This window comes from Microtus oregoni, unplaced genomic scaffold (genome assembly GCF_018167655.1).
Source record: "Microtus oregoni isolate MIOR12 unplaced genomic scaffold, Mior012 000019F_ref0000042, whole genome shotgun sequence".
Classification (NCBI taxonomy): Eukaryota; Metazoa; Chordata; class Mammalia; order Rodentia; family Cricetidae; genus Microtus; species Microtus oregoni.
The window spans coordinates 10,139,276-10,163,549 of record NW_024543078.1 but is presented as its reverse complement, the minus strand read 5'-3'; the positions used below and the strand labels follow the sequence as shown (position 1 = coordinate 10,163,549).

Sequence of the window (24,274 nt, the reverse complement as noted above, 5' to 3'; positions counted from 1 at the left end):
TGTGGTTTCTGGGAATTGAACTCAGGACCTTTGGAAGAGCAGGCAATGCTCTTAACCTCTCTTAACCTCTGAGCCATCTCTCCAGCCCCTGGCACAAGCTTTTAATACCAGCCCTAGGGAGGCAGAGGCACGCAGATCTCTGTGAGTTGGAGGCCAGCTTGGTCTACAGAGTGAGTTCCAGGACAGGCTCCAAAGCTACAGAGAAACCCTGTCTTGAAAAACCAAAAAAAAAAAAAAAGAAAAAAAATAATAATAATAATAAAAAGTCAGCTTGGGCTGTGTATCTAGACAACAAACAACCAAACCAGAAAAACTCAGAATGTGGATACTAGTCGTGCATCTAGGAAGTGGAGTTAGGAGGCTCAGGAGTTCAAGGTCATCCTCAGTTCCATAGTTGGGGCCAGTCTGGGCTGTGTGACTTCGGCTCAAACAAAGCAAACGAGAGAAAACTAAAACCAATAACTAACGTGCTTAGCTGTAAGTCTGATGAAGGGTAATCAGAACACACGGGCTGGGAATGATTGCAGTTGGCGACCTGTCTCAGTGGGGAAGGGAGCGTGCCACCAAGCCTGATGACCCGCATTTAGTCTGCAGGACCCAAGTGATGGAAGGAGAAAATCCACTCCTTCGAGCTCTGACCTCCACACACATACAGTGAATGTAATAAAAAGTTAAACTGATCTAAGCTGAGAAAGTCCCCTCCCCGCCTGACCCCTGGCTAAGGACTTGTCTTGCAGATTCATGTCTAGTGATCCAGGCACTATACTCAGCGACTTCCCGAGCATTCCAGATCTTGCTGTGATGTGCCTGCCGTACGCTTCTGTTTTCCCTGTGATCACGTCCCAGCCACCTTCCTCAACACAGTCCCTTTGCTTGGGACAGGAGCCCAGAGCTGCCGGGATTTCCCCAGGATCCAGCCCCCGCCCAGCCCTGCCAGGGAGGGAGGTGACCGGCTGACTGAGTTGAGGAAACTCCCCAGGAACCTGTTTATTCGCTTCCTGGCCGGGCTGGGGTTCCTACTGGAAGGACGGGGACCTGGGCTGGACATGGCCTCGGCCCTGAGCCCACCCAAGGGCCCCAAGCCCAAAGGCGTGCCACCTTCACACTACTATGAGAGCTTCCTAGAGAAAAAGGGACCCTGTGACCAGGTATGGAGGGTGGGAAGCCTGCCCGGCAGTGCTGAGCTGCTCCGGGAATCCACACAGCCTGACTGAGGGCCTGGCAGGGGGTGGTTGATGGTGAGAGGAACCTGGTAGAGCAAGGCACAAGCTACTGGCTGTGGAAAGCTCTGGCTATCTGTCTGTCTCTGTGTCTCTTTCCATATTCTGTCCTTTGATTACATATCTCTCTGCCTGCCTGCCTGTCCTTCTGTCTGTCTACCTTCCTGCCTGGTTGCCCTGCCTAGCTGTTGGTCTCTTGATCTGTCCAGCTTCTGTTTCAATCTTTCTGCCTGTCTCTCTTTCCATTCTCTGCATAGGAACAAGACTAGAGACTTCCTCCAGGAAATAAGGTCTCCTTTGATTCCTGGGCCTCCTCCCCCTCCCAGCTCAGAAGTAACCCCGTGAACTTGAGGTTCTGGGCTAAGGTCACGGCAAGTGGCACGTGAACTGTGGCTGGTCAACTGTCAAATCAAAGCCACCGAGAGGGTTGTTCTGAGGCAGGTTTTCAGGATTATGACCCCAAAAGGCTTGAAACCTGAAGAAATCCTCCTGCCTCAGCTTTTCAAGTGTTGGGATGATGGTGTGCTCTGCCACCATGCCCAGCCCATATGTATTTCTGCTGGATGCACCCCTCTGTTTTCCCTGAATACTGCTCAGACTAGTCTCTTGGCTCCTCTTGTCCACATCCCATATGTATCCAGATAAACCACAACCAGCAAGTTCTTTACATCATGCCCTCAAATGATGGACAGATGGGTGGGTGGATGGATGGGTGGGTGGGTAGGTGGGTGGGTGGATGGGTGGATGGATGGGTGGGTGGATGGATGGGTGAGTGGGTAGGTGGGTGGGTGGGTGGGTGGGTGGATGCATGGGTTAGTGGGTGGGTAGATGGATGGGTGCCTGGATAGGTGAGTTGGTAGGTGGATATGTGAGTAGATAGAGGTGTGTATACATAGAAAACCATTAATCCAGTTAAGTCAGCTTACTCCACAGCACACATCTCTTCACATTGTGGGGTGCCTTGTCTCTCTATCCCATAGGAATCCCCTTGTTTTCGTCTTTATTAAATGCTGTTGATGGAGCCCAGACTCACTCCCATGCGAGACCAATGCCACTAGCTGTACCGCAGACCATAGTCTTGGATGACAAGAGATGCCTAGGCTGGACAATGGGCAGGGAAGACCTCAGTGAAAATGTACTTTTATGGGCTGGGACTCAGTGCATTCTCTCCTCACCCAGGGTGATGGAGTCCTAGGTTCCATCCCCAGTATGACAGAAACTGACTTTGGCGATACACGCCCCTGACTCCAGCTCAGAAGGTGGAGGAGGGAGGACAAAGAGTTCAAGGTCATCCTAGGCTAGATAAAACTAGACAGCTAAGTTACTTAATTAAATGACTAAATGAATGAATGAAATATAACCTTTACTGAAAACAGGAGCTTTGTAGTGAGAAGGACCCACAGGCACAGGAACAGCCACTTCAAACCTGCAGCAGGAGGGAGTATATTGGGCACACACAACTTTCCCCCCTGGGTCCTTTCTCCTTTCTTCTCTGTCCCCAGGATTACAGGAAGTTCTGGGCAGGCCTCCAGGGTTTAGCCATCTGCTTCTACAACAGTAACCGGGACTTTCAGGTGAGGGCAGGGGTGAGGGCTCAGGGCCTGATGAATGAAGGGTGGACATCTGAGATTACACCACAGAGAAGGGCATTGTCCTGGGGACTGAGAGAGCCATAGGCCTGGTGCTCACACACTCGTGTTCCTCTGGGCCAGGCCCTGGAGAAGCTGGACCTGAGGCTGTTTTCAAAGATCAAAGATGAGTCTCCATGGGGAAGCTCAAGGGATATCAGCCCTCACTTCAGCCTGGTACTCCGGGACCAGGAGGTCAAATTCAAGGTATGTCAGGAGAAAGGAGAGACCCCTCCATTGAGTCCAGCATTCAGAATAAAAATACAGAGTCAGCTGGGTAGTGGTGGTGCACACCTGTAATCCCAGCACTTGGGAGGCAGAGGCAGGCAAATCTCTGTGAGTTAGAGGCCAGCCTGGTCTACAGAGCAAGTTCCAGCACAGGCTCCAAAACTACAGAAAAACCCTGTCTTAAAAAACAAACAAACAAAAAAGGGTGCTGGAGAGATGGCTCAGTGGTCAAGAGCCACTGGCTGCTCTTCCAGAGGTCCTGAGTTCAATTCCCAGCAACCACATGATGGTTCACAGCCATCTGTAATGAGATCTGGTGCCCTCTTCTGGACTGCAGGCAGATATGTGGACAGCACACTATATACATAATAAATATATAAATCTTTAAAAAAAGAAACCAAAACAAAACAAAAAACCAAAGGAGTCACACGAAGTGTCTTACTCTGAGTTCCTCACATTCTACAAGTCCCTGAACCTTCCGTGGCTTGAGATGCCTTTGATTTTTTTTTTTTTCGAGACAGGGTTTCTTTGTGGCTTTGGAGCCTGTCCTGGAACTAGCTCTGTAGACCAGGCTGGCCTCGAACTCACAGAGATCCACCTGCCTCTGCCTCCCGAGTGCTGGGATTAAAGGCGTGCGCCACCACCGCCCGGCCACATCCATCTTCTTTAATATAACCCTTTCCCCCCTCTTTAGGTGGAGAGCCTGGAGTCTCGTGAGATGTGGAAAGGATTTATCTTGACTGTGGTGGAGGTGAGTGACTCTACTTCTCTGTTAGCTATTGTTGTTTGGTTTTGTTGTTGTTTTTGCTTTCTCAGACAGGGTTTCTCTGGGTAGCCCCGGCTGACCTGGAAGTTCACTCTGTAGACCAGGCTGAACTCCAGCTCAGAGATCCGCCTGCCTCTGCCTCCCGAGTGCTGGGATCAGAGGCGTGTGCCACTACTGCCCAGCTAGTTTTATTTTTTTAATTATTTTTAGATATTTTGTGAGTGTGCGTGTGTGCGTGTGTGCGTGTGTGTGTGTGTGTGTGTGCGTGTGTGTGCAGTGCCTACGGAGGCCAGAAGAGGGTCTCGGATCCCTAGAACAGAAGTTTGCGAGCTAACCAAGTAGTGGGTCTTGGGACCAAGCTCCAGTTCTATTTTTGAAACAGGGTCTCATGTAGCCCAGGTTGGCCTGCAACTCTCTCTGTAGCCAAGGATGACCTTGAACTCCTGTCTACCCACCTCTGCCTCTCTCCTGAGTTCTGGGGCGGGAGACCGACAGAGGTACATTACCGCAGAGTTTAAAACCACATTTTTCTCTTTGGCTCCTGGTTAGGCCTAAGAGTTGCCCAGCACTCAGCACTCGGAGCGAGGTTCTAGCACCGTCCTAGTCCACCTTAGCGTCTGTTTGGGGGTGGGGAGTGTCCTGCATTTGTATGCTGTGGGGTGCCCGGTAGCGATGGGCCCAGAGAGACTCCTTCCTGGCTCCACTTGCTGGCCTGACTTTACCTTTTCTTTTCGGTACCCACCTATGTGTTCTCGGCCTGGATCATCCTTCAGCTCCATGTCCCGTCTAACCTGACCCTGCTGCCCGGACACCTGTACATGATGGCCGAGGTTCTGGACAAAGAGAAGGCGAGGCGAGCAGCTGAGGTGCCCTGGTGAGTCCTGACCGCCCTTAGGGAGCACAAGTACCAGGCTCCAGGGAGGAGGCAGAACCTGGGCGGGGCCTGTGTCTCTGGGGGCGGGGCTGTGGTCTAGGCGGGGCCGTATTCAAGAGTGGCGGGGCAGTGCCTCACTTTGGAAGGGGTGGTGCCTGGGTCTAGTTGAGGAGGCTGGGCCTCTGGGAGGGCGGGGTCTGTGTCTCAGGGCGGGGCCTGGGTGGAGCAGCAGATCCCCTGAGGTCCAAGCTTGCCTGCAGGACTCTTAGCACCTCTCTCGTGTGGGCTCGCTCAGGTGTTTCCTGCAGGTGAGCCGGCTGGAGGCGCAGCTGCTCCTGGAGCGCTACCCCGAGTGCGGAAACCTGCTGCTGCGGCCTGGAGGGGACGGCAAAGACGGTGTGTCTGTCACTACCCGACAGATACTCAACGGGTGCGCATGTGGGGCTCTGAGCCCAGGGTGGGCAGAGTCACCTGGGTGCGGGGGGGGGAGGCAGAAATGGGGGCTTGGTAGCCAGAGGATGCTGGGAAAGTGGAGTCAGGCCGGGGCTGGGACACTCTCGGGAAGGGTGTGAGGCTATGACTAGGGGGCGGGGTCATGCCTAGGGACTGGGTCTCCTGAAATGTGGTCATAACTGGACAGGCTTAGGATCGGGACAACGACTAAAGGCACGGTCCTGGCGTGGGTCTCATAGGCGCATGGTCGCCTGGGGTGGGAAGTGTGGCATCCCAGCTAGCCAGTTGCGACTCTGCAGGTCTCCAGTGGTCAAGCACTACAAGGTGAAGCGGGAGGGTCCCATGTATGTGATCGACGTGGAAGACCCGGTGAGCTTTGGGGTGTCCTGGGTTCTGGGATCCTTCCCCTTTCCCTGCCTAACCGACGTCTCTCGCCCTAGTTTTCCTGCCCCTCACTGGATGCTGTGGTCAACTATTTCGTGACATACACGAAGAGGGCATTGGTACCCTTCCTGATGGAGGAGGACTATGAGAAGGTTCTAGGTGTGCGATGTGGGGCAGCCAGGCTTGGACAGGGCCACGCTGTGGAGCGCTAGCTCCGGGCCTCCACGCTGCCTCCAGACTGGCCGCTCTCTCTGTTCCAGGCTTCGTGGACTCAGATCGGGAGAACGGTGAGAGTGTATGGGCTGTATCCTCCTCCCGGGATTCAGGTAACTCCCCTTCCCCATGATCCCTGCAGCCCAAAGGTTCTCTTTCTTCGTTTTGTTTTTTGAGACTTGGTTTCTTTGTATAGCCCTGGGTATCCTGGAACTCGTTCTGTAGAACCTGCTTCTTCTTCCCCAGTGCTGTGGCTGATTGTTGGGATAGGGTCTCACTCTATAGATGGAGCTAATCTTGAACTCAAGAGAGCCATCTGCCTCTGCCTCCTGGGTGCTGGAACTAATGGCCCAGCTCCAAAGGATTTTACTAACAGAGATGGGTAAAGCGGAGGATCAGCCACCTCAGAGAGACCTGGGGAAGGATCTGGGCAGGGAGTGGATGTGGGTCTCCTTTACCAAGTGAGAGGAAGAGGCAGCATGCTTTGCGAGGTCTGAGGGGAATGCAGCATGGTCCTCGAGCCCAGCCCAGAGCCACACGTACACACACACTGCTCCCCGCTGAGTGCGTGCACATCAGAGGCTCATACATGCCTCTGTATACACATATATACACATGCATGCATCTGTGTGCCTGTCTGAAGCCACAATCCCACATGCATCCCAATTTGCAGACACATTGTGATCGACAGATGAGCACACGGGGATACTTATCTCTGCAGTATACCCTAGGAGTTTGTACCACAGAGGCCCTGACAGTGACCGTTTCCCATCAGGCCCTGCCCCCCTTGCTAATGTATCGAAGCCACTCCCACCTGTGCCTGTGTCTGTGTCCAGTCAGGAGGACAGGCTACCTCTACTACCTCCCCTGCCTCAGCTACCAGACCAGGATGAGAACTATGTGACCCCCATTGAAGATTCCCCAGCAGTTGAGTACGTGAATCAAGATGGTAAGCCAGGTAGCAGACACTGGAGCTGGGAAGAACGGTTGTTGGTGACACCTTGTGACATCTCTCTCTGGCAGTGTCTTCCTCTAGTCATCCAGTCCCCTCAAAGCCCAAGAAGCCAGTGAAGCTCCCAGAAAAACCCCCAAAGCCACCGATCATGCCCAAACCAGGTAGGGCTCCGACCCCTCCGATTTCTCCTTTCTTTGGTGATAGTTGGCCTTAGACCTCATCTTCATCTTTCTCCAGATCTCAAAGCCATCACCAGTGTCTGGGCCAGGAAGCCAGTGTCACCCCAGGATCCCTTCCTTCTGACAAGTAAGGAGACTCTGGGGGCCTGGAAGCATGGTAGGCAGGTCCTGGGTGGGGAGCACAGTCCAGGGTGCTCTGGCTGAACTCTGGGTTCCCACCCACCAGAGCTGGGGGACGTCACAGCTGAGCTGGAAGAGAAACTGCAGAAGAGGAGAGCACTGGAACACTCATCTAGGCCCCCAGGGACCAGCGGGCTATCTCAGGACACAACAGTCCTCCACCAGCTCTGTCCTCACTGAGGGGACTGGACATTCCCAGCACGGTGAAGAATCCTATCCTCCAAACAGTGAAGCAGGGAAGAGCCCTGGGAGACCTGAGGCTAGCCTGAGCCATAAAGTGATTTCCACGGCAGCCTTGGCTGGAGTGAGGCCTTGTTTAATAAAGCAAAAAACAACAAGAACTCCATGTGACTGCAAGGTTTCTGTCTAGCATGGCCTCTAAGATTGGGGTTTGTCAAGTACTGGTCCCAAGCCGGCACGCCTGACACCAATCCACAAGGAAAGCCTGTTTCACAGCTAAGAAATGCAAGGTACCCTGTCTCTAAGAACCAGCACAGTAGGCGGGCAGTGGTGGCGCACACCTTTAATCCCAGCACTCGGGAGGCAGAGGCAGGCGGATCTCTGTGAGTTCGAGGCCAGCCTGGTCTACAAGAGCTAGTTCCAGGACAGGCTCCAAAACCACAGAGAAACCCTGTCTCGAAAAACCAAAAAAAAAAAAAAAAAAAAAAAAACCAAAAGTGAACCAGCACAGTAGTGTGGCTAGTGTTTTATTTTTATTATGAACTGAGGTGGTGAGGGGACTCTGACCCCCGATTCCAGAGTTAAGGCTCCAAGCAGCAGGTAGGTGGAGATGCCGGCTGAAGTGCCCCGGCTGGCAGGTGGCCCCGGCCTAGGTGAGGCTGGTGTTGGAACTGCTGGTGGCACTACCCCGCTTCTGTAGGCAGCGCACAGCGCTGGGGACCTGCAGGCCTGTGGTCACCTGGAAGCTTCCACACCACACCTGGGGAGAGGACACAACACTCGGAGACAGGCCCAGCATCCTCCCCCTGGGCTCCCCCTCCTACCCCTTCACATCCCCTTCCCCTCAGCCCCCCCCCCCCAACAGCCAGTGGCTCACAGTGAAAGCTGGAAGCAGGGGCTGTGTGAACTTGGCCTTGAAGGTGTGCAGGAGCTGTTTGGTGCGGGCATTGTAGAAAGACAGGAGGCCTGGGGTGAGGGGGGCAGGGGGACAGGTGTCAGGACAGGAGTGAGGACCGGGGGGGGGGAGGAGCTGGGGCATTGGGGCCGAGGAAGGGAAAGTGGTAGCACCTTGGTGGAAGTCGCAGTGTACGCCCAGGCAATCGGGCACAGGGCTGTCCAGCACTTTGATCTTGTTGGCGTGCTTGGCGGTGAAGCTGGCCTGCAGCCAGTTGTTGGCATGCAGACACCAGGATGCAGCTGTCTTGCCCAGCTGCTCAAAGCGGCCCAGGCTGCGGTAGGCTACACCCAGGCCAAAGGCCTTGCTGTCCGGTTCAAAGCGCACCTCCCAGTAGTGCTCCCCACCGTCAATCAGCGTGTCCCCTGAGGCACAGGGAGGGGGTAGGATGGAGCCAAGGCTGGCACCTTCTATGCCCACATCCCCCAGGCGCTCTGTGTTCCTGCTCACATTCTGCCGCCAGCTCCCCAGGTCCCTTCATCTCCCATCCTTACCCAGCACCGTGTAAGACTCAGCTGTGAAGCGGTCCCGTCCCCCACGACCTGAAGACATCCTCTTGGGAGATGGAGTTCCTCTGTGGATAGCAGAGAAGCTCAGCTCAGGTTTCACCTTTCCCTGGTCCGTGCCAGCCCTTATAAATGTGCCCGCCAGTCTCCTCAGCTGGAAGATGCCTAACCAACTGAGCTAACTGGGCAGATGCAACAAAAAACCCTCCTATTCCTCTACCAGAACCCTTGCTATCATTCACTCTTCTACACGGAAGCTGTCATACTCCCAGGCTCCTCCCTCCACCTCGGTCCTGACAAAACTGGCCAGGGTGAAGTGAGACTCAGGGACCAGGGGACATGGGCTACCTGGCTGGGGAATTGACAGGGGATGCTGTCCGGCCCTTGCCCTCTTTCTCTCGAGCCTTGATATCTTGGACCTTCCCGCCCATGGCGTCCCACTCGACGGAGAGGTCCTCTACTCGCAGGTTCTGGTGAGATGTGGACCCGTCCAGGCGGAACATGAATGCTGGGGCCAGGGAGACGAGTGGGGGGGTCACAGAGAAGGGAAACCCAGATAGACACAGAGACAAGACAGGCAGGGAGACGGACAGGAGGGGCGGTACAGGGAGAGGCAGGACAGGAAGGTTGGGGGAGCTGACCAAGAGCCAGGGGAACCAGGTGAAAGGGCTATAGTCTGTCTCTGGGGTCGAGAGCCGTTTTCAAGCTGATCTCTCTGCCTGTGCTTCCACTGAGGGCAGACCCCAGAGAAAGAACATGGCTAGAGGAGACGATATACAAGAGTCACTGTGGGAGACTACAGATTCAGTTTTATGACTATGTTCTGTTCCCAACTCTACAGAGGACAGGAGGGAGGGACAGAGAGTCAGGAAGACTACCTCATTCATCCACACTTGCAGTCCCAGCTCCTAGGAGGCCTAGGCTGGGGGACTGTGACTTCCAGCCCATACCGGGCTATTTGTGAGACCCTGATTCCCAGCACCCACGCGGTACCTTGCGACTCTAACCCCAGCTCTCTGCCTGCTCTCCCTGCCCTCCATGGGCACTGTGCAGCTATACTGCATGGACATACATGTGGAAAAATTCACAAAATAGCCACTTAAAAGATTTTAACTGAGCTGGGCAGTGGTGGCGCACACCTTTAATCCCAGCACTCGGGAGGCAGAGGCAGGCGGATCTCTGTGAGTTCGAGGCCAGCCTGGTCTAGTTCCAGGACAGGAACCAAAAAGCTACGGAGAAACCCTGTCTCGAAAATCCAAAAAAAAAGATTTTAACTGGCTGGGCGGTGCTGGTGTGTCTAATCCCAACACTGGGGAGGCAGAGGCAGGTGGATCTGTGAGTTCAAGGCCAGCCTGGTCTACAGAGCAAGTTCCAGGACAGGCTCCAAAGCTACAGAGAAACCCTGTCTCAAAACAAAAACAAAAATTAACTGAAGGCAGGTGGGCCCTAAGGTGAACTGCCACAAGACTCCCTGGGTCCTAATTCCTAGAGACCATGTTAAAAACAAGGCATACATGTTGGGGACGTCTGTAACCCAGCACAGGGCAGGCAGAGACAGGGGATCCTTAGGGCTCGGGCCAGCCAGGTAGACATGCCTGAGAAATGATCCTGATGATGGTTTGTACAAGCACAAACCCCTACGTGTGCACACACACATAAATACATGTAAAATAAAACTGAAGCCACAGATCAACCTTGTAAATAGAAATAAAAGAGTCCAGAAGAGTCCAGGATATTCGAGCAAAGACAGGAGACAGCCACTGGAGACTCAGGGTGAGCTCCCTGGCAGCCAGAGCAACAAGGGTCACATCACCCCATTCCAAGACCCAGGGTTCCCAGGGTAACAGGATGGGCGGGAGATACCGAGTCAGGAAGAGGTGGTCACCTGGCGTCTCTAAGGTCACCGGTTCGGAGAATTCACCAGCCACCGCCTTGTTACAAGCCTTCACACGGAAGTTCATGTATTTCATGTCAAACTTGAGACCTAGGAGGGAAGAGAGGATGTAAGATCGCAAGGGCCCCACCCCAATCTGCCAGTCTATCTGTGTCTCATCTAAGATTTAATTTTATGTATATGGGTCTTTTGCCCACCTGTGTGTCTGTGCACCACCTGTGCACCACCTGTGCACCACCTGTGGAGGCAAGAAAGGGGCATCTGGTCCCCTGGAGTTGGAGTTACAGGCGGTCATGAGCCATCGTGTGGGTACTGGGAACCGAATCCGGATCCTCTGCAAGAGCAGTCGGTGTTCTAACCACTGAGATACCCCTCAGGCTCCTTGGTTACCAGTGCTGATGTGGGCCTGCCTGTTCCACCCTCATTTCCTGTCCGTGGCCTCTCTGCTCATCCATCCAGGTAATGCCTTCTTCCACTCAGGGTACCAAGCCCCATGCCCAGCCCGGTCTTATGTGTCTATCAGCCTCCTATTGCTTCCCCGGCTGCTACAGCAAACTAGCCACCACCTGTTCTAGCACCACAGCCCTGTGTGCCAGAACCTTCCGTTGCTCACTGAGAGCTCAGGTCTGGAACACAAGCCCCATCTGACTTGCTTGGCTTTGAAACAGGGTCTCACTGTACAGCTCAGGCTGGCCTCAAACTCAGAGATCCTCCTACCTCTGCCTCCCTAGTGCTGGGATTAAAGACGTTCATAACCACCTCCCCATTTCTGTTTTCTTTCTTTTTTATTCTGTTTATTTTTTAAACTTATTTATTATGTATATAGTATTCTGTCTGCATGACAGAAGAGGGAACCTGATCGAATTACAGATGGTTGTGAGCCACCATACGGTTGCTGGGAATTATAAACTCAGGTCCTCTGGAAGAGCAGCCAGTGCTCCTAACCTCTGAGCCATCTCTCCAGCCCCGTTTCCTTTTTATGTGACAGGTCTCACGTAGTCCAGGCTGACCTTGAACTCCTGATCCTCCTGCCTTCACCTCCCCAGTGCTGAGAAGGCGAGTGTGCACCAACTGGGGGTAGAACCCATGGCTTCCTCCCTGCCGGATGAGCACTCTGGCACTTGAGCCAGGCCTCCCCTTCACTTCTTTGGTTTAGAGTTGAACTGTAGCTATTCCACAAGCTGCCGCCAGTGGGGAGACAGGAGCCCTCACTGTGCCTGTGTGTCTGTGATTATCCCCAGATAAAAGGCACAATGAAGCCAATAAGAGGAAGAGAGGCCTGGGGTATGAATACTGGGACCTATGAGAAAAAGGGTAGGTTTGTTTTGATTTCTGTAGAGAGGAAATTTGATTTCTGTACCAGGTTCTGGGGCTCTGGCACTGGCTGGCATGGCCATCCCCCTGCAATTAGCATGTTCATTATTAACCATGAATGCTAATTACAGATAACTAGCAGGCTGGTGATTATAGACCGAGAACTGAGAGTTAGGGAGGAAAATCAGGGGTTCCCAGCTCTTTGTGAACTCATTAGGGCCCTGACGACTGATTCCTGCCTCCTGAGCCGCCTCCTCCCCACCACGCGGATGCCTACATGGTCTGACTTCTTCTAATTACCCAGAAACTCCCTGAATATCTGAGGGGTCCTCCTGAATGTCAGGACCAGGGGTTCACTGCTCGCTAGTGAGCGAAAGGCTGAGGGAATGTTTGCTGGGTAAAGTGGTAAGAACCGAATCCAGTCACCCAGGAAAGGGCCAAGCATCACACATGCAGACCGCAACCCCGAGGAGGAGACAGGATTCCTGGGTCTTGACAGTCAGACAGCCTAGCTAACCGTGAGCTCTGGGTGGGAAGACACTGAGGACGATGGCCAACACTGACCTCTGACCTCCACATTGGCACACACAGCTAGAATGAAGGACCGGCAGCTGGACGGCAGAGCTATGGAGAAGATAAGGGGAGCATTCCTCCCGTTCCTCGGTTTCCTCTGTTTTCAAACGGCTTTGAGAAACCAGTGCTTCATATGGGACAAACCTATCCACCATGCCTTCTGTTCTGCTGACAGCTCTGATGGGCTAGCTCCACCAGCCAATCTCAGACTCCAAGAGTTGCAGGAAGCTGGGAGTAGCAATACCCCTTGGGTTGCCGAGGCAATGGAGCCAGGAAGGGGGTAGGCAGTTGGGAGATGGACAGCTAAGCTGAGCTGGGACAGCTCCTCAAATGCAAGTGCTCCCTTTCTTGCCTCGGTGTGGTCCCTCTACCTACAGGGGAGAGTGTTCCTTCACCTGTCAGGGACCACTTCCTCTCCTGCCTGGGAGTGCTCCCTCACCGGCCTATCCATGCTCACTCACTGAGGGGTGCTCCCCCACCTGTCAGGGACTGCTTCCTCTCCTGCCTGGGAGTGCTCCCTCACCTGCCTATCCATGCTCACTCACTGAGGGGTGCTCCCCCACCTGTCAGGGACCACTTTCTCTACTGCCTGGGAATGCTCCCCCACCTGTCAGGGGCCTGGGAGTGCTCCCTCACCTGCTTATCCATGCTCACTCACTGAGGGGTGCTCCCCCACCTGTCAGGGGCCTGGGAGTGCTCCCTCACCTGCCTATCCATGCTCACTCACTGAGGGGTGCTCCCCCACCTGTCAGGGGCCTGGGAGTGCTCCCTCACCTGCCTATCCATGCTTACTCACTGAGGGGTGCTCCCCCACCTGTCAGGGGCCTGGGAGTGCTCCCTCACCTGCCTATCCACGCTCACTCACTGAGGGGTGCTCCCCCACCTGTCAGGGGCCTGGGAGTGCTCCCTCACCTGCCTATCCACGCTCACTCACTGAGGGGTGCTCTCCCACCTGTCAGGGGCCTGGGAGTGCTCCCTCACCTGCCTATCCACGCTCACTCACTGAGGGGTGCTCCCCCACCTGTCAAGGTGTGCTCGGTGTGCCGTAGGCCCTCGACGACCATCCAGGGGTGATCCTCCTTGAGGCGGGGTGGACCCTCGAAATTGGTCTTGCGGTACTCCAGCACGTAGTGGTCAATCTTGCTGTCCTCATCCGGCATGCGCCACACCAGCGTCACACAGTTATCGGCCACCAGGGACTCTGCCAGGTCAATGATGGGGGCACTTGGCACTGCGGGGCCCAGGAAGAAGGTCAGTGTCTGAGTCCCTAGAAGGACTGGGGCCCCCTGGGGTCAGGGCAGAGCTCTCTCTGTTCCTTCCAGGTTATTATCATTTGATGCTTTTCTAGAATTTCCTACCAACCGGGGGTGTGGCTTTTTTTGGGACTCCACCCCACAGTAGCCCACCATAAACTTCCCAGTCCCTAGGAGGTGAGGTCTCCTGGGATCTCCAGGGCAGGGCTTTCCCAGGCCACCAGGAGCCAAACTACAGACACAGGTATCCGCAGACCCAATGTATGCATGGTTGGGGCTTGGCTAGGGCCCACCCCAAAGACAACCCTGGCCAGTGTGAGGGCCTGTGACCCACCCCTGCATGGGCAGGACTTGATTAGGCCCCAACCTCTGTGTGTGTCTTCCTGTTTCCACACCAGTCCCACATGTGTGTGGGGAGGTGAGGGTTGTGTGACTTCCACACTGTGTGTGTATGGCCCATTCTCTGTCCCTCCCAGAGTCTTGGACCCCCAGACAGGTCCCCATCTCACCAGGCAGGAACTTAAGGGTCTGCAGCATTTGCCGTTCCTGTGCAAAGTCCACCATGAGGTGACTCATATTGTCGCTGACCTTGGCTTTGAGTGACAATCTGAAGGCAGGGGCCATGGTCACACTGCAGGGAGGGAGGGAGGAGCGATCCAATGGCAGCTTTGTAGCAGAGGGACCAGGCTGGGACATCTGGGGATCCCAGTTCTGTTTTCCTGTGCAGTGCTCAGGGCCTGGCCTCCCCCAGTGGGTGTCCCCATACAGGCAGGACTCTGGGACAGGGACCCGACTCAGCATCTTACCCATCTTTGATTTGCTTGGCGGCCTAGAAAAGGACAAAGCAGAAGTCAAAGGTCTGTGCCACTCTATAGCAGGGAGACTGAGGCACGGCAGCTTCCAGGCTGTGTGTCAAAGGGGCAGTGAGCCTAAGTCCCCTCTCTGTGCCCAGCCTACACAGCAGGCACGCTTACTTATTTCTAGTTTTAAAATGACATTTATTCCATGTGTGCACACGTGTATGGAGGTCAAAGAACCACCTTCAGGAGTTGGTTCTCTCCTTCCACCATGTGGGGTCGGGGATTGAACTCAGGCTGTCAGGCTTTGCTGCAAGCCCCTTTACCCCCAGAGCCACCTCGCCAGCTCGAGTCAGCACATTTAAGAAACCAAAATATAGACTGCACGGCTTAAGAGAAATCTGAGAAAAAGATAACGGATGTTCCACAAAGCAAAAGCTCATGCTGAGAAAGACTGACACACTCGCCTCTGGGTGGAATGAAATCACACTGTTTACTCTCTGAGTCAAATTGTTTTGCTCTTTGTGACAGGGTTTCATTGAGCCCAGGCTGGCCTGGAACTCACTGCACAGCTGAGGCTGACTTGGACCGTCCTCTCAATCGCTAGGGTGACAGGTACGTACCACCACACCTGGCCTATATGGTGTGGGGGATGGGACCCAGGGCCTGGTGCATGCTGGGTAAGCATTCTACCCACAATGCCACAGCCCCTCCCTGAGAAGTCTCAGAGACACATTTTTGTTGTGCCTCATGGCACTATCTAAATAAAATGACTGAGAGCCGGCAAGAGGCTTGGAGAGTAAAGACGCTTGCTGACAGACTGATTCGCGTGTGAGCAGGGTGGGACTGCTGTGGGCTCCACACACTCCTCCCACACACAAATAAATACGTGTGATAAAAACGAACAAAACTAACTGGACAGTGATGGCACATGCCTTTTATCCCAGCACTCAGCAGGAAGAGGCAGGTGGATCTCTGTGAGTTCAAGGCCAGTCTGGTCTACAGAATGAGTTCCAGGACAGCCAGGGCTACACAGAGAAACCCTGTCTCAAAAAAACCAAACCAAAACAAACCAAAACCAAACAAAACTGTACACAGAGCATTTGACCCAGGGACCCTATGGGTCCTCTCATGGACACCCACCTGAGGGAAATCCTCGCTGTCTGCGGCCTGCAAGGTCTGGTTGGCTGTCTCCAGGAGCTCCTCAGAGCTCTCCAGGGCCCGAGTGCAGGCGGCTAGCTGGTTCTGTGGGTAGCGAGCAATGGGGGCAGATTCCTCAACCACCACAAACCCACCCAGAGCTCTGCTTCCTGCAGGACCTGCAGCCTAACAGGGCTCCAGGTGGAAAGGCAGACTGGAGCCTTGAGTGCTGGCGGAGCCAGACGGGGCTAGATTCACACTTAAGTCCCCCAGGCCCCTTGGTAATCACAGGTGGGAAGGTGGGATCCTGAGAAGTGACGGTGAAGTTGGGTTCAATGAGAGAGACGCCAGCCTGGAACTGCAGAGTCCAGGGGAGTCATGGGAGGTGCCTGAGTGGGAGTGTTACCATGGTTCTGGTGGGACCAGTGGAAAGAACTGGGCAATCACAAGGAGGTGGTTGTGCCAGAAGGGTCAGGAGGGAAACAGGGGCTCTGGAAGGAGGGAGGGAGGGAGGGAGGGAGGGAGGGGGTACACGCTCAAACCTGCAGCTCGTAGGTGCGGCTGGCCCTGTCCTGCTTGATCTTCATCAACATGGATTCCTTCAGCTCTTCCAGCACTGATGTGAGGGACTGGAACTCAGCTTCCAGGTCCTCCTGCACCTTGGCTGAGTTTGCCTACATGGGAAGAGGCCACCATGAGCTGGGTGCAGTGACACACACCTTTAATCCCAGCACTCAGAAGGCAGAGACAGGGGGATCTCTGTGAGTTTGAGGCCAACCTAGTCTACAGAGTGAGTTCCAGGACAGCCAGGGCTACAAAGAGCAACTCTGTCTCAAGGGGGAAAAGCGAGGGATGGGAGACTGAACTGAAGCGTGGGAGATGCCTCCCGGACTCTCCCTGCACCCCCCTACCCGAGCCTGCAGAGTTGATCGCTCCACTCACCTCTACATTCAGCAGCATCTGCTTCAGGGAGTAGATGAAGGTCTGCGTCTCCTCGTTCTTCACGGCCAGGGTGGTGATGATTTTTCTCAGTGCTTCCTGAGGAACAGAGGAACATGCCAGGGGGCTGGCTGAGCACGGCCCTCCAGGAGTGCAGGCCTGGGGTGAGGCTGTAGCATTCCCATCGCAGAGAAGGACACTTAGGGATGGACCGTTGATATGTGGTCTGAGCATTGAGCTGATGTGGGCTTGGTTTGACGGTGTGTGCACTTGTGTGTGTGCATGCACACGTGTGTGGACGCCACGTGTCAATGCCGGTTATCTTCCTCTCTTGTTCTCCACCTGAGCCTGGGCTAGACTAGCTGCCATCAAGTCCCCAGGGATCCTCCTGTGTCCCCGTCCCCAGGGATGGGATTACAGTGCATGCAGCTTCACTAACTTCTTACATGAACACTGGGGACTTGAACTCAGGTCCGTATGCTTGCACAGCACTTTACTCACTGATCCACTTCCCAGGGTCTCACTGTGTAGCCCAGGCTAACCTGGAACTCACATCAACCTTTTGCCTCTGCCTCCCGAGGCTGGGATAACAGGCGTGGACCACCAACACCCCAGACCAATATCTGCATCTTGAAAGTTGAAGGTGAGCTGCAATGAGAGGGTAGCCTGGGCAAGGTAAGTCCCAGAGTCCAACTGGGCTAGCCTGGGGTAAAGGACTATATGGAGAAACAAATTTCTCCTGGGTGAGGTGCGATAGGCATGGGTCAGGATAGCCTGGGAAGTGGATGGAGTTCACCTGGGCAGTCCGAAGGTCTCACTTGTGAAGGGTGGGGCTTGGAGAGGGAGATCCCCAGAGCAAGTGGAGGACGAGGGCTCTTGCTCCCGGCTCCCACCCAGGGTGGGAGGCTGGGCACTGCAGGCTGGGGGCAGTGACCTGTGGAGTGGGGACCCAGCTAAGCCCAGGCTAGGATGATGAGAAGCCGAGTTGGGGGGTGGGGTAGTTGGGGGTTGCATGTTAACCCGAGCCGCTGTGCGGGCGGCCCGTGAGGGGGAGGGGCGCTGCGGCATCACCTGGTCCCCTCCCCGTGCCCGCTCCGCGCATCCCTCCCGGTCCTACCCTCTGGTCCTCCATAGTTGCAGCCCCGGATCGCCCCGACCCCGCCTCAGGGTCCCCCTCAGCTGGTTCTCCAAACACTCTAGCCTCCGTGGCCGCAGCCGGCAACCAATTAGCCCTCCGCGCCCTCGCCGCCTCCGCCGCCGCGCCCCTGGTCAGCGCTCCATCACTGAATGCATTACGCATGCTCCCGCGACGGGAGCTGCTGGGAAATGTAGTTCGGAGCTGGGACTCGCTCTCCTCCAGAGCCTGGGTATCAGAGCGTGTGATACCAGGAGGGATGAGCGAGAGACCAGGCAGAAGTCAGGTTATCTGGCTTTGACCTCAGGCCCTGTCTTGTGACCTCAGGACCACCCCTTATTCACTCCCACACCGTCCGCATTTGCTACTCAAATTGGTACCCAAACTGCTCTGAGAACTGTCATTGCTTGCTTGCACAACCAATCAGCGTTCAGCATTATGGTCACACAGTGAACAAGTTCCTATACTTTCCACAAAGACCCAGATTATAACTAAACACCCCCCCCCCCGAAACCTTTCTACCAGCCCTTGACTTCGGGGCTAGACATGTTTGTCATGTTCACCTCGCTCCGCTGTCAACCGGGGCTTTGGACACCCTAGGGTCTTTTAAACACAACCTTTCTGTGCAGGGCAGCGCCCTCCTTGCGGTTCAGAACAATTCCAGGAAGCACCCAGTGAGATAGTAGGTCATCTAGTGGTTTGGTCTGAGACTCTGAACTCTACCACACTGACCACTGACCCCAGAGGGGCCCTGAGGCTGGGGACTGATGGCTAAGACCTTTGGTCCCCGACTTTGCCTAGGCCTTGGAGGGGTACCAGAAACTGTAAGAGACAGAGCTTGCCTCAACAGGCTGAGCCAGCTTCGTTTGCCCACACAGGGGTCCCAATTTCCCACGGGGTTAGTTGACAGTAGATGGGCTTGGGTCCACCAGGAAGTCACCAATGTCCTGTGGTTGGACTGAGAACAGGGGTCTGGTTTTTGCTACCAGAGCAGGTCTGTCTGTCTGTCTGTCTGTCTGTCTGTCTCTCTCTCTCTCTCTCTCTCTCTCTCTGTAGCCCAGATCTGGGCCTCGAACTCACAGATATTCCCCCTGCCTCTGCCTCTGGGGATGAAAGGTGTGCGTCACCACACCTGCCACCCAATGCCTGTGATAAACCAAAGTCACTTGCCCAACCGTGGTGGTGCACGTCTTTAATCCCAGCACTCCTGAGGCAGAGACAGGCGGATCTCTGTGAGTCGAGACCAGCCTGATCTACAGAGCAAGTTCCAGAACAGGCTCCAAAGCTACAGAGAAACCCTGTCTCAGAAAAAAAACAAAACAAAAAACAAAGTCATCACAGAAATCCTCAAACAGGGCCTGTGCCTGAGCCCGTGTGAGGCCTGGGTCTCATGCTCAGTCCTGCAACAAGGGAAGGACTTAGGGACCCAGGAGCCGAGGCAGAGGGATCTTACTGTATTGACTGATTTTTGAGAAGTGTCACGTTGCCCAGTCTGGTCTCATGCTCCCTGTGTAGCCAAGGTTGTCCTTGAAGTCTTGATTCTCCTGCCTCCACCTCTCCCTCTCTGGTTTGTCCAGGCCTTGCGCATGGGCAAATGCATGGCTCACTGAGCCCGGGGGCCCTCCTCACCCAGCCCTTCTTCCTCACTGTCCCTCTCTGCTCTGCTCCTCTGTCCTCTGTAGTGTCTTCCAGAGAGATCTGCACTCTCACGAATGCAGTCTTTACACCCACAGAAGGATGTGTATTCCCTTTCTGATGGAGAATGCTTTGGGGGAAATTGGACCCCCTTTCCCCTTCAGCCTGAAGCACAGGATGTCTGCCTGCCCTCTTTGTTTCCCCACCCCCAATGTCACCGCAGCAGGGGTGGGTGGACTCTGTGACAGGAAGAGTGTGTGTGGGGGCTGGGTGACCCCAGAGCAACAGGGCGAGCCTGGGGCCTGATGGTTCAGGGATGGAGTCTCCGGGCTGGGCATTCATCCTGCTGCAGTTCTGGGGTGAGTACTTGGGGGTCCCCATCTGTGCATTCCCTCTTTCTGTCCAGCCCACTTCAGCTGCCTGATCCCCCATCAGAACCACCCTGAACTGGATGCTTGGGCACTTACGGCCTCTTCAGAGGAACCCAAACCATGACCCAATCACCAGCCTGTGAGGCCCGGAACCCTGGCCCTCATACTCTTTTGTTCCTTTGAGACAGGATCTTGCCATTGGGGGGGGGGGGTCAGGTTCCCACTATGTAGCCCAGGCTGGCCTGGAACTCAGAGACATGCCTGCTTATGCCTCTGGAGAGTTGGGATTAAAGGTGTGCATCACCATGTTCCACAGGGATTAAAAAAAAGTATATATCTGGGGTGTGTGTGTGTGTGTGTGTGCAAGGGTCCCCAGAGGCCAGAGGTGTGGGATCTCCTGAAGCCATCTCCAGCACCCTCTCCTTCCCTTTACCATGTGGCTATGGGGTAGAGAACTTATGTCCTAGGGTTTGTCAGCAAGTGCCTTTACCTGCTGAGTCAGCACATCGGCCCCTATGTTGGTTTGTGTGTATGTGTGTGTTCATGCCTATGTGTATGCATGTCTATGTGCATGTCTGTATGTATATGTATGTATGCATGTCCATGTGTATGTATGTATACTCTGTGAGAGTATATATGTGAATTTGTGAGTGTATGTATCTGTGTGTATGTTTGTGCATGTATGTGTGTATGTATGTGCATGTATCTGTGACTGTGCATATGTGTGTGTGAGTGACTGTGTGTATGTATCTGAGTGTGTATATATGTGTCTGTGCATGTGTGTGTATGCATGTCTATGTGTGTATATATATTTGTGTTTATGTATGTGTGTCTCTGTATGTGTGTATGTATGTGTATACAGAGGCCCAGTGTTCTCCCCCAGACTCTTCCTCTATCTCCACTGATTTTTTTGAAATTCGGTCTCTCTCTCTCTCTTTTTTTTTTTTTTTTTTTGGTTTTTCAACACAGGGTTTCTCTGTAGCTTTGGAGCCTGTCCTGGAACTAGCTCTTGTAGATCAGGCTGACCTTGAACTCACAGAGATCTGCCTGCCTCTGCCTCCCGAGTGCTGGAATTAAAGGCGTGCGCCACCACTGCTTGGCTGAGATTCGGTCTCTTGTGGCTTGCTTGTGGGAGTAGCTGACAGAGAACTCATGGGTCCTCCAGGCTCTGCCTCCCCAGTGCAGGGTGACACCACCATGCTCCGTCTTCTCCAGGGGTTCTAGGGACTCGAACTCAGGCCCTCACGGGGCTTGCTAGATTTGGGTAAGACTCATATCCTTTCCAGGCCTGCAGGAAGCTGTCAGCCTGAGTGTGGAGCAGTGGCCCCATTCGATGAGGGTGACACAGGGCGATGAGATGTGGCTGTCCTGTGGCGTGAATCAGAGTCAGGCCTGGGAGAGGCTGCGTGTGGAGTGGATCCGGGACAAGGTCGTTCTCTGCCACCTGCTCATCTCGAATGGCAACCTCAGCACTGTGGACTGTGGGGCTCGGGGGCAGCTGTCCTGGCAGTCACTTACAAACTTTAGCCTGCGACTGGACCACCTGAGCCTCAACGACAGCGGGGATTACATGTGCCGGGCCACCCTGGAGATCCCCAAGTTGCAAAAGGCCGAGGGCAATGGGACCAAGGTCCTGGTAGAGGCAGGTATGACCGGGGATGAAGAGGCGTGTGAGTGGGGAAGGCTCTAGAATCCACGGACTCCTGAATCTCGGGTCCTGTCTGAGTGTAAAATGGCTCACAGCACACTTGCGACACTGGCACGTGGAAAACCGAGGCAGGAGAATCAAAGCTAGTTTGGATTCCATAGCAGCTTGTTGAGGCAGGAGGGTCAGGAGTTCAAGGCCAGTCTGGACTATGTGAGATCCCATCTCAAAAAGCTGTGTGAGAGGCTGGGGAGGCAGCTCAGTGGTTAGAGCACCGGCTGCTCTCGCTGAGGATTAGGGTTCTGTTACCAGTACACGTGGTGGCTCACAACCACCGTCGCTCCAGCTCCAGAGGACTCTACGGCCCCCTTCTGGCCACTGTTGGTACTGCATGCACACGTAAAAAGATGGCATATATATATGTGAATTATATATATAATAGAATATATAATATGTATATTATATATATATGTATATATATATATATATATATATATATATATATATATATATATATATATATATATATATATAATAGAAGAGCCAGGTGTGAAGGCACTCTCCTGTTTTCCCAATTCAGGAGGGTGAGCTTCAGTGGGATGTGGTGACGCCTGTCTGTTATCCTCCTGTCCATGGGAAACTGAGGCAGAAAGACGGCCAAGAGCTCATCACCAGCCTGGCCTTCACTGTCTCACACAGAACAAAGGAAACCACACCGTGTTAACTTGGCTGCCACAGCAGGGCCTGGTGGGACCCCAGTAGCCTTGGGCTGGTACCCACTCGGTGGTTCCTGCCAGTCTGTGTTGTTCTAGACTCCGTTTGCCGGGATGGAGTGCCTGGTGTGTTTTCCTCAGCTAGAAGGGACATGTCGCCGTTGCAGGGGCTCATCACCACCAGCCTGAGGAGTGGCCAATTAACACGCTGTAGGGGTGGGGAGCAGCTGCACCCAGCTGGCTTCTCTACCACCAACAGTCCCCCGGGACTCCTGCTCACGTCAGCACCTGCAAGAGGAGAGTCTGGAGTTTGGGGATGATGCACCTTCCCTAAGTCATAAGATCTCCACTTCTGATTGCGGTTCTATAGTTATGTAGACCTATAGTACTCCCGCCCTGTATGTTCATACACCAGCTACATGACTTGGGGCTTGAGTTCCATCTCCGTCACCGGTCCTGCCGTGTACTGTCCTGGGCTCTCCTGTCTTGGCAGGGTGAATTGAGAGTGTTGGCGTGTAGCGTGCTTTGTCCTAAGATTTGGGATTTGGATGAGAGGTAGAGTGAGGAGCTGGGGACAGAAGTCATTTGGAGGAGGCAGAATCTCAGGAATAATTCGGAGGGGACCCCTAGTTCTCAGTTACACCGTTATGCTTACGCGCTTGTTCTCAGAAGAGAATCCTGAGGTTCTGCCTAAATCGCAGAGCAGAACCGGCAGCTTCAATATCCTGAAGCAGGTGTCTGGGCTCCACAGTGGTCATCCTCCTGAGACAGTTACCTCTTCTCTGCAGGTGACCTCCAGCTGAAGGAGACCTCTTCAGGTAAGCCCCTCCCCTCCCCGCCACCTGCCCCACCCTGCGTGCCCCTCCCCCACAGACAATCCTCTCTGTCTCCCCACCCAGGGCTCCTGTTGATGCTTCTGGTGGCTGGGGGTGTGGTGGCAGCCTTGGTGGTACTGGGTGCTGTGTTGTGGGGTCTCAGCAGGTGTCGCCGTGAGGACTCAGGTGAGAGCACCTGCCCAGGTGAGTCTCACCTCACGGGAGCTGAAGGCATCTCGGTACATGGTGCTACCGCCGCCACGTGGCAGATGTCGGAACTGCAGCAACCTGTTAAGAGAGCTGGGGGTGGGGATGGGGGTGGAGAGGAGGCTGCCTAGTAGGGAAGGTTGGTCCCTTGCCCGTGCCAAGACAGCTATGGCCACTCTTAATTTACTGTCGTTTTTTGATTTATGTCATCGGCCCCCAGGAAATTCTTTCTACAGCAACGTCCTTTACCGGCCCCGGGAGATCCCACCCAGGCCTCGGGCCCGGCCTAAGAAGAAGGATGCAGGCAGTGAACAGAGAGCCCAGGTTATATATTCCACCGCCTTCCCCAAACCTGCTCCACGCCAACTTCCGGTCTCCAAACCCAGCCCCAGGCCCAGGCCTGGCTACCCCATCTCAGTCCACTGTGCGACTTCTGCAAGTCGCAGGAAGTAGGGAAAGGCCACCTGCCGAGAGGAATCCTCGAAGTCAAAGAGGCATTGGAGATCCTTGAGAGCACAAGATGGACCTGGACAAGAGCTATTTGAGGGCATCACTGTTTTTATAAAGGGAGGGAGCGTCCAACAGCTAGAGGCTGAGATCAATGATGTTAGCCAGGAGCTGTCAATAAAGGATTCTTTAAGTAGTGTGCACGGAACCCAGGGCCTCAACCATGCTAGACAAGTGCTTTATTCTTGAACCACACCCCCATCCTCACTGGGAGATCCTAGGCGGGGCTCCAACCTGACCACGCCCCCAGCCCCTCACTGGGGAATTCTAGGCGGGGCTCCAACCTGACCACGCCCCCAGCCCCTCTCTGGGGGAGTCTAGCCAGGTCTCTACTGATTCTCACCCCTAGTTCTGATTTTCCACTTTACTTTGAGATAAATTCCTTTTGCCTCAACCTCATGAGGGACAAGCCTGCACCGCCAAGCTCAATTTTAACAAGACTTGTCAAAGCCTGTGACAAAGTCTGTTGGTTGGGGTGCTACCAATAATGAGGAGTCATTTGTGGGTTCCAGGATCCCTGGAGATGGCCTGGCATCACACCTTGGCCAGGAAGCGTCTACTCCACTTCTGATTTTTCCTTGTTTTCAAGTCAGGGTTTCTCTGTGTAACAGCTCT

At 54.4% G+C, this 24,274-nt stretch overlaps 3 protein-coding genes across 4 annotated transcripts; 2 read left to right on the top strand and 1 right to left on the bottom strand.

Annotated features, from left to right (window-relative positions):
* Positions 1 to 953: 953 nt before the first annotated feature.
* Positions 954 to 7,421, top strand: Stap2 (signal transducing adaptor family member 2). 2 transcript variants are annotated; one of them, XM_041669847.1, is made up of 13 exons: positions 954 to 1,148; positions 2,723 to 2,794; positions 2,933 to 3,055; positions 3,771 to 3,827; positions 4,616 to 4,716; positions 5,012 to 5,146; positions 5,469 to 5,538; positions 5,610 to 5,712; positions 5,814 to 5,879; positions 6,542 to 6,715; positions 6,790 to 6,882; positions 6,959 to 7,027; positions 7,127 to 7,421. In XM_041669847.1, exons 1-13 carry the CDS (start codon positions 1,047 to 1,049, stop codon positions 7,258 to 7,260), a joined length of 1,299 nt encoding a protein of 432 aa, XP_041525781.1. In that variant the 5' UTR covers positions 954 to 1,046; the 3' UTR covers positions 7,261 to 7,421. The 2 variants fall into 2 exon arrangements, with proteins under 2 accessions (XP_041525781.1, XP_041525782.1); XM_041669848.1 differs by lacking the exons at positions 2,723 to 2,794; positions 2,933 to 3,055.
* Positions 7,422 to 7,780: 359 nt separating this feature from the next.
* Fsd1 (fibronectin type III and SPRY domain containing 1) lies at positions 7,781 to 17,904 on the bottom strand. The gene is made up of 13 exons (XM_041669846.1): positions 17,749 to 17,904; positions 16,635 to 16,730; positions 16,235 to 16,366; positions 15,696 to 15,797; positions 14,562 to 14,584; positions 14,265 to 14,386; positions 13,524 to 13,733; positions 10,607 to 10,705; positions 9,070 to 9,229; positions 8,710 to 8,789; positions 8,329 to 8,580; positions 8,138 to 8,226; positions 7,781 to 8,020 (listed from the first exon to the last, which is right to left on the bottom strand). The coding sequence occupies exons 1-13, from the start codon at positions 17,761 to 17,763 to the stop codon at positions 7,910 to 7,912; spliced, it is 1,491 nt and encodes a 496-aa protein (XP_041525780.1). The 5' UTR covers positions 17,764 to 17,904; the 3' UTR covers positions 7,781 to 7,909.
* A 1,799-nt stretch (positions 17,905 to 19,703) lies between these two features.
* Tmigd2 (transmembrane and immunoglobulin domain containing 2) lies at positions 19,704 to 23,671 on the top strand. Its single transcript, XM_041668736.1, has 5 exons — positions 19,704 to 19,760; positions 21,059 to 21,418; positions 22,919 to 22,948; positions 23,030 to 23,131; positions 23,389 to 23,671. The coding sequence occupies exons 1-5, from the start codon at positions 19,718 to 19,720 to the stop codon at positions 23,661 to 23,663; spliced, it is 810 nt and encodes a 269-aa protein (XP_041524670.1). The 5' UTR covers positions 19,704 to 19,717; the 3' UTR covers positions 23,664 to 23,671.
* Positions 23,672 to 24,274: the final 603 nt, after the last annotated feature.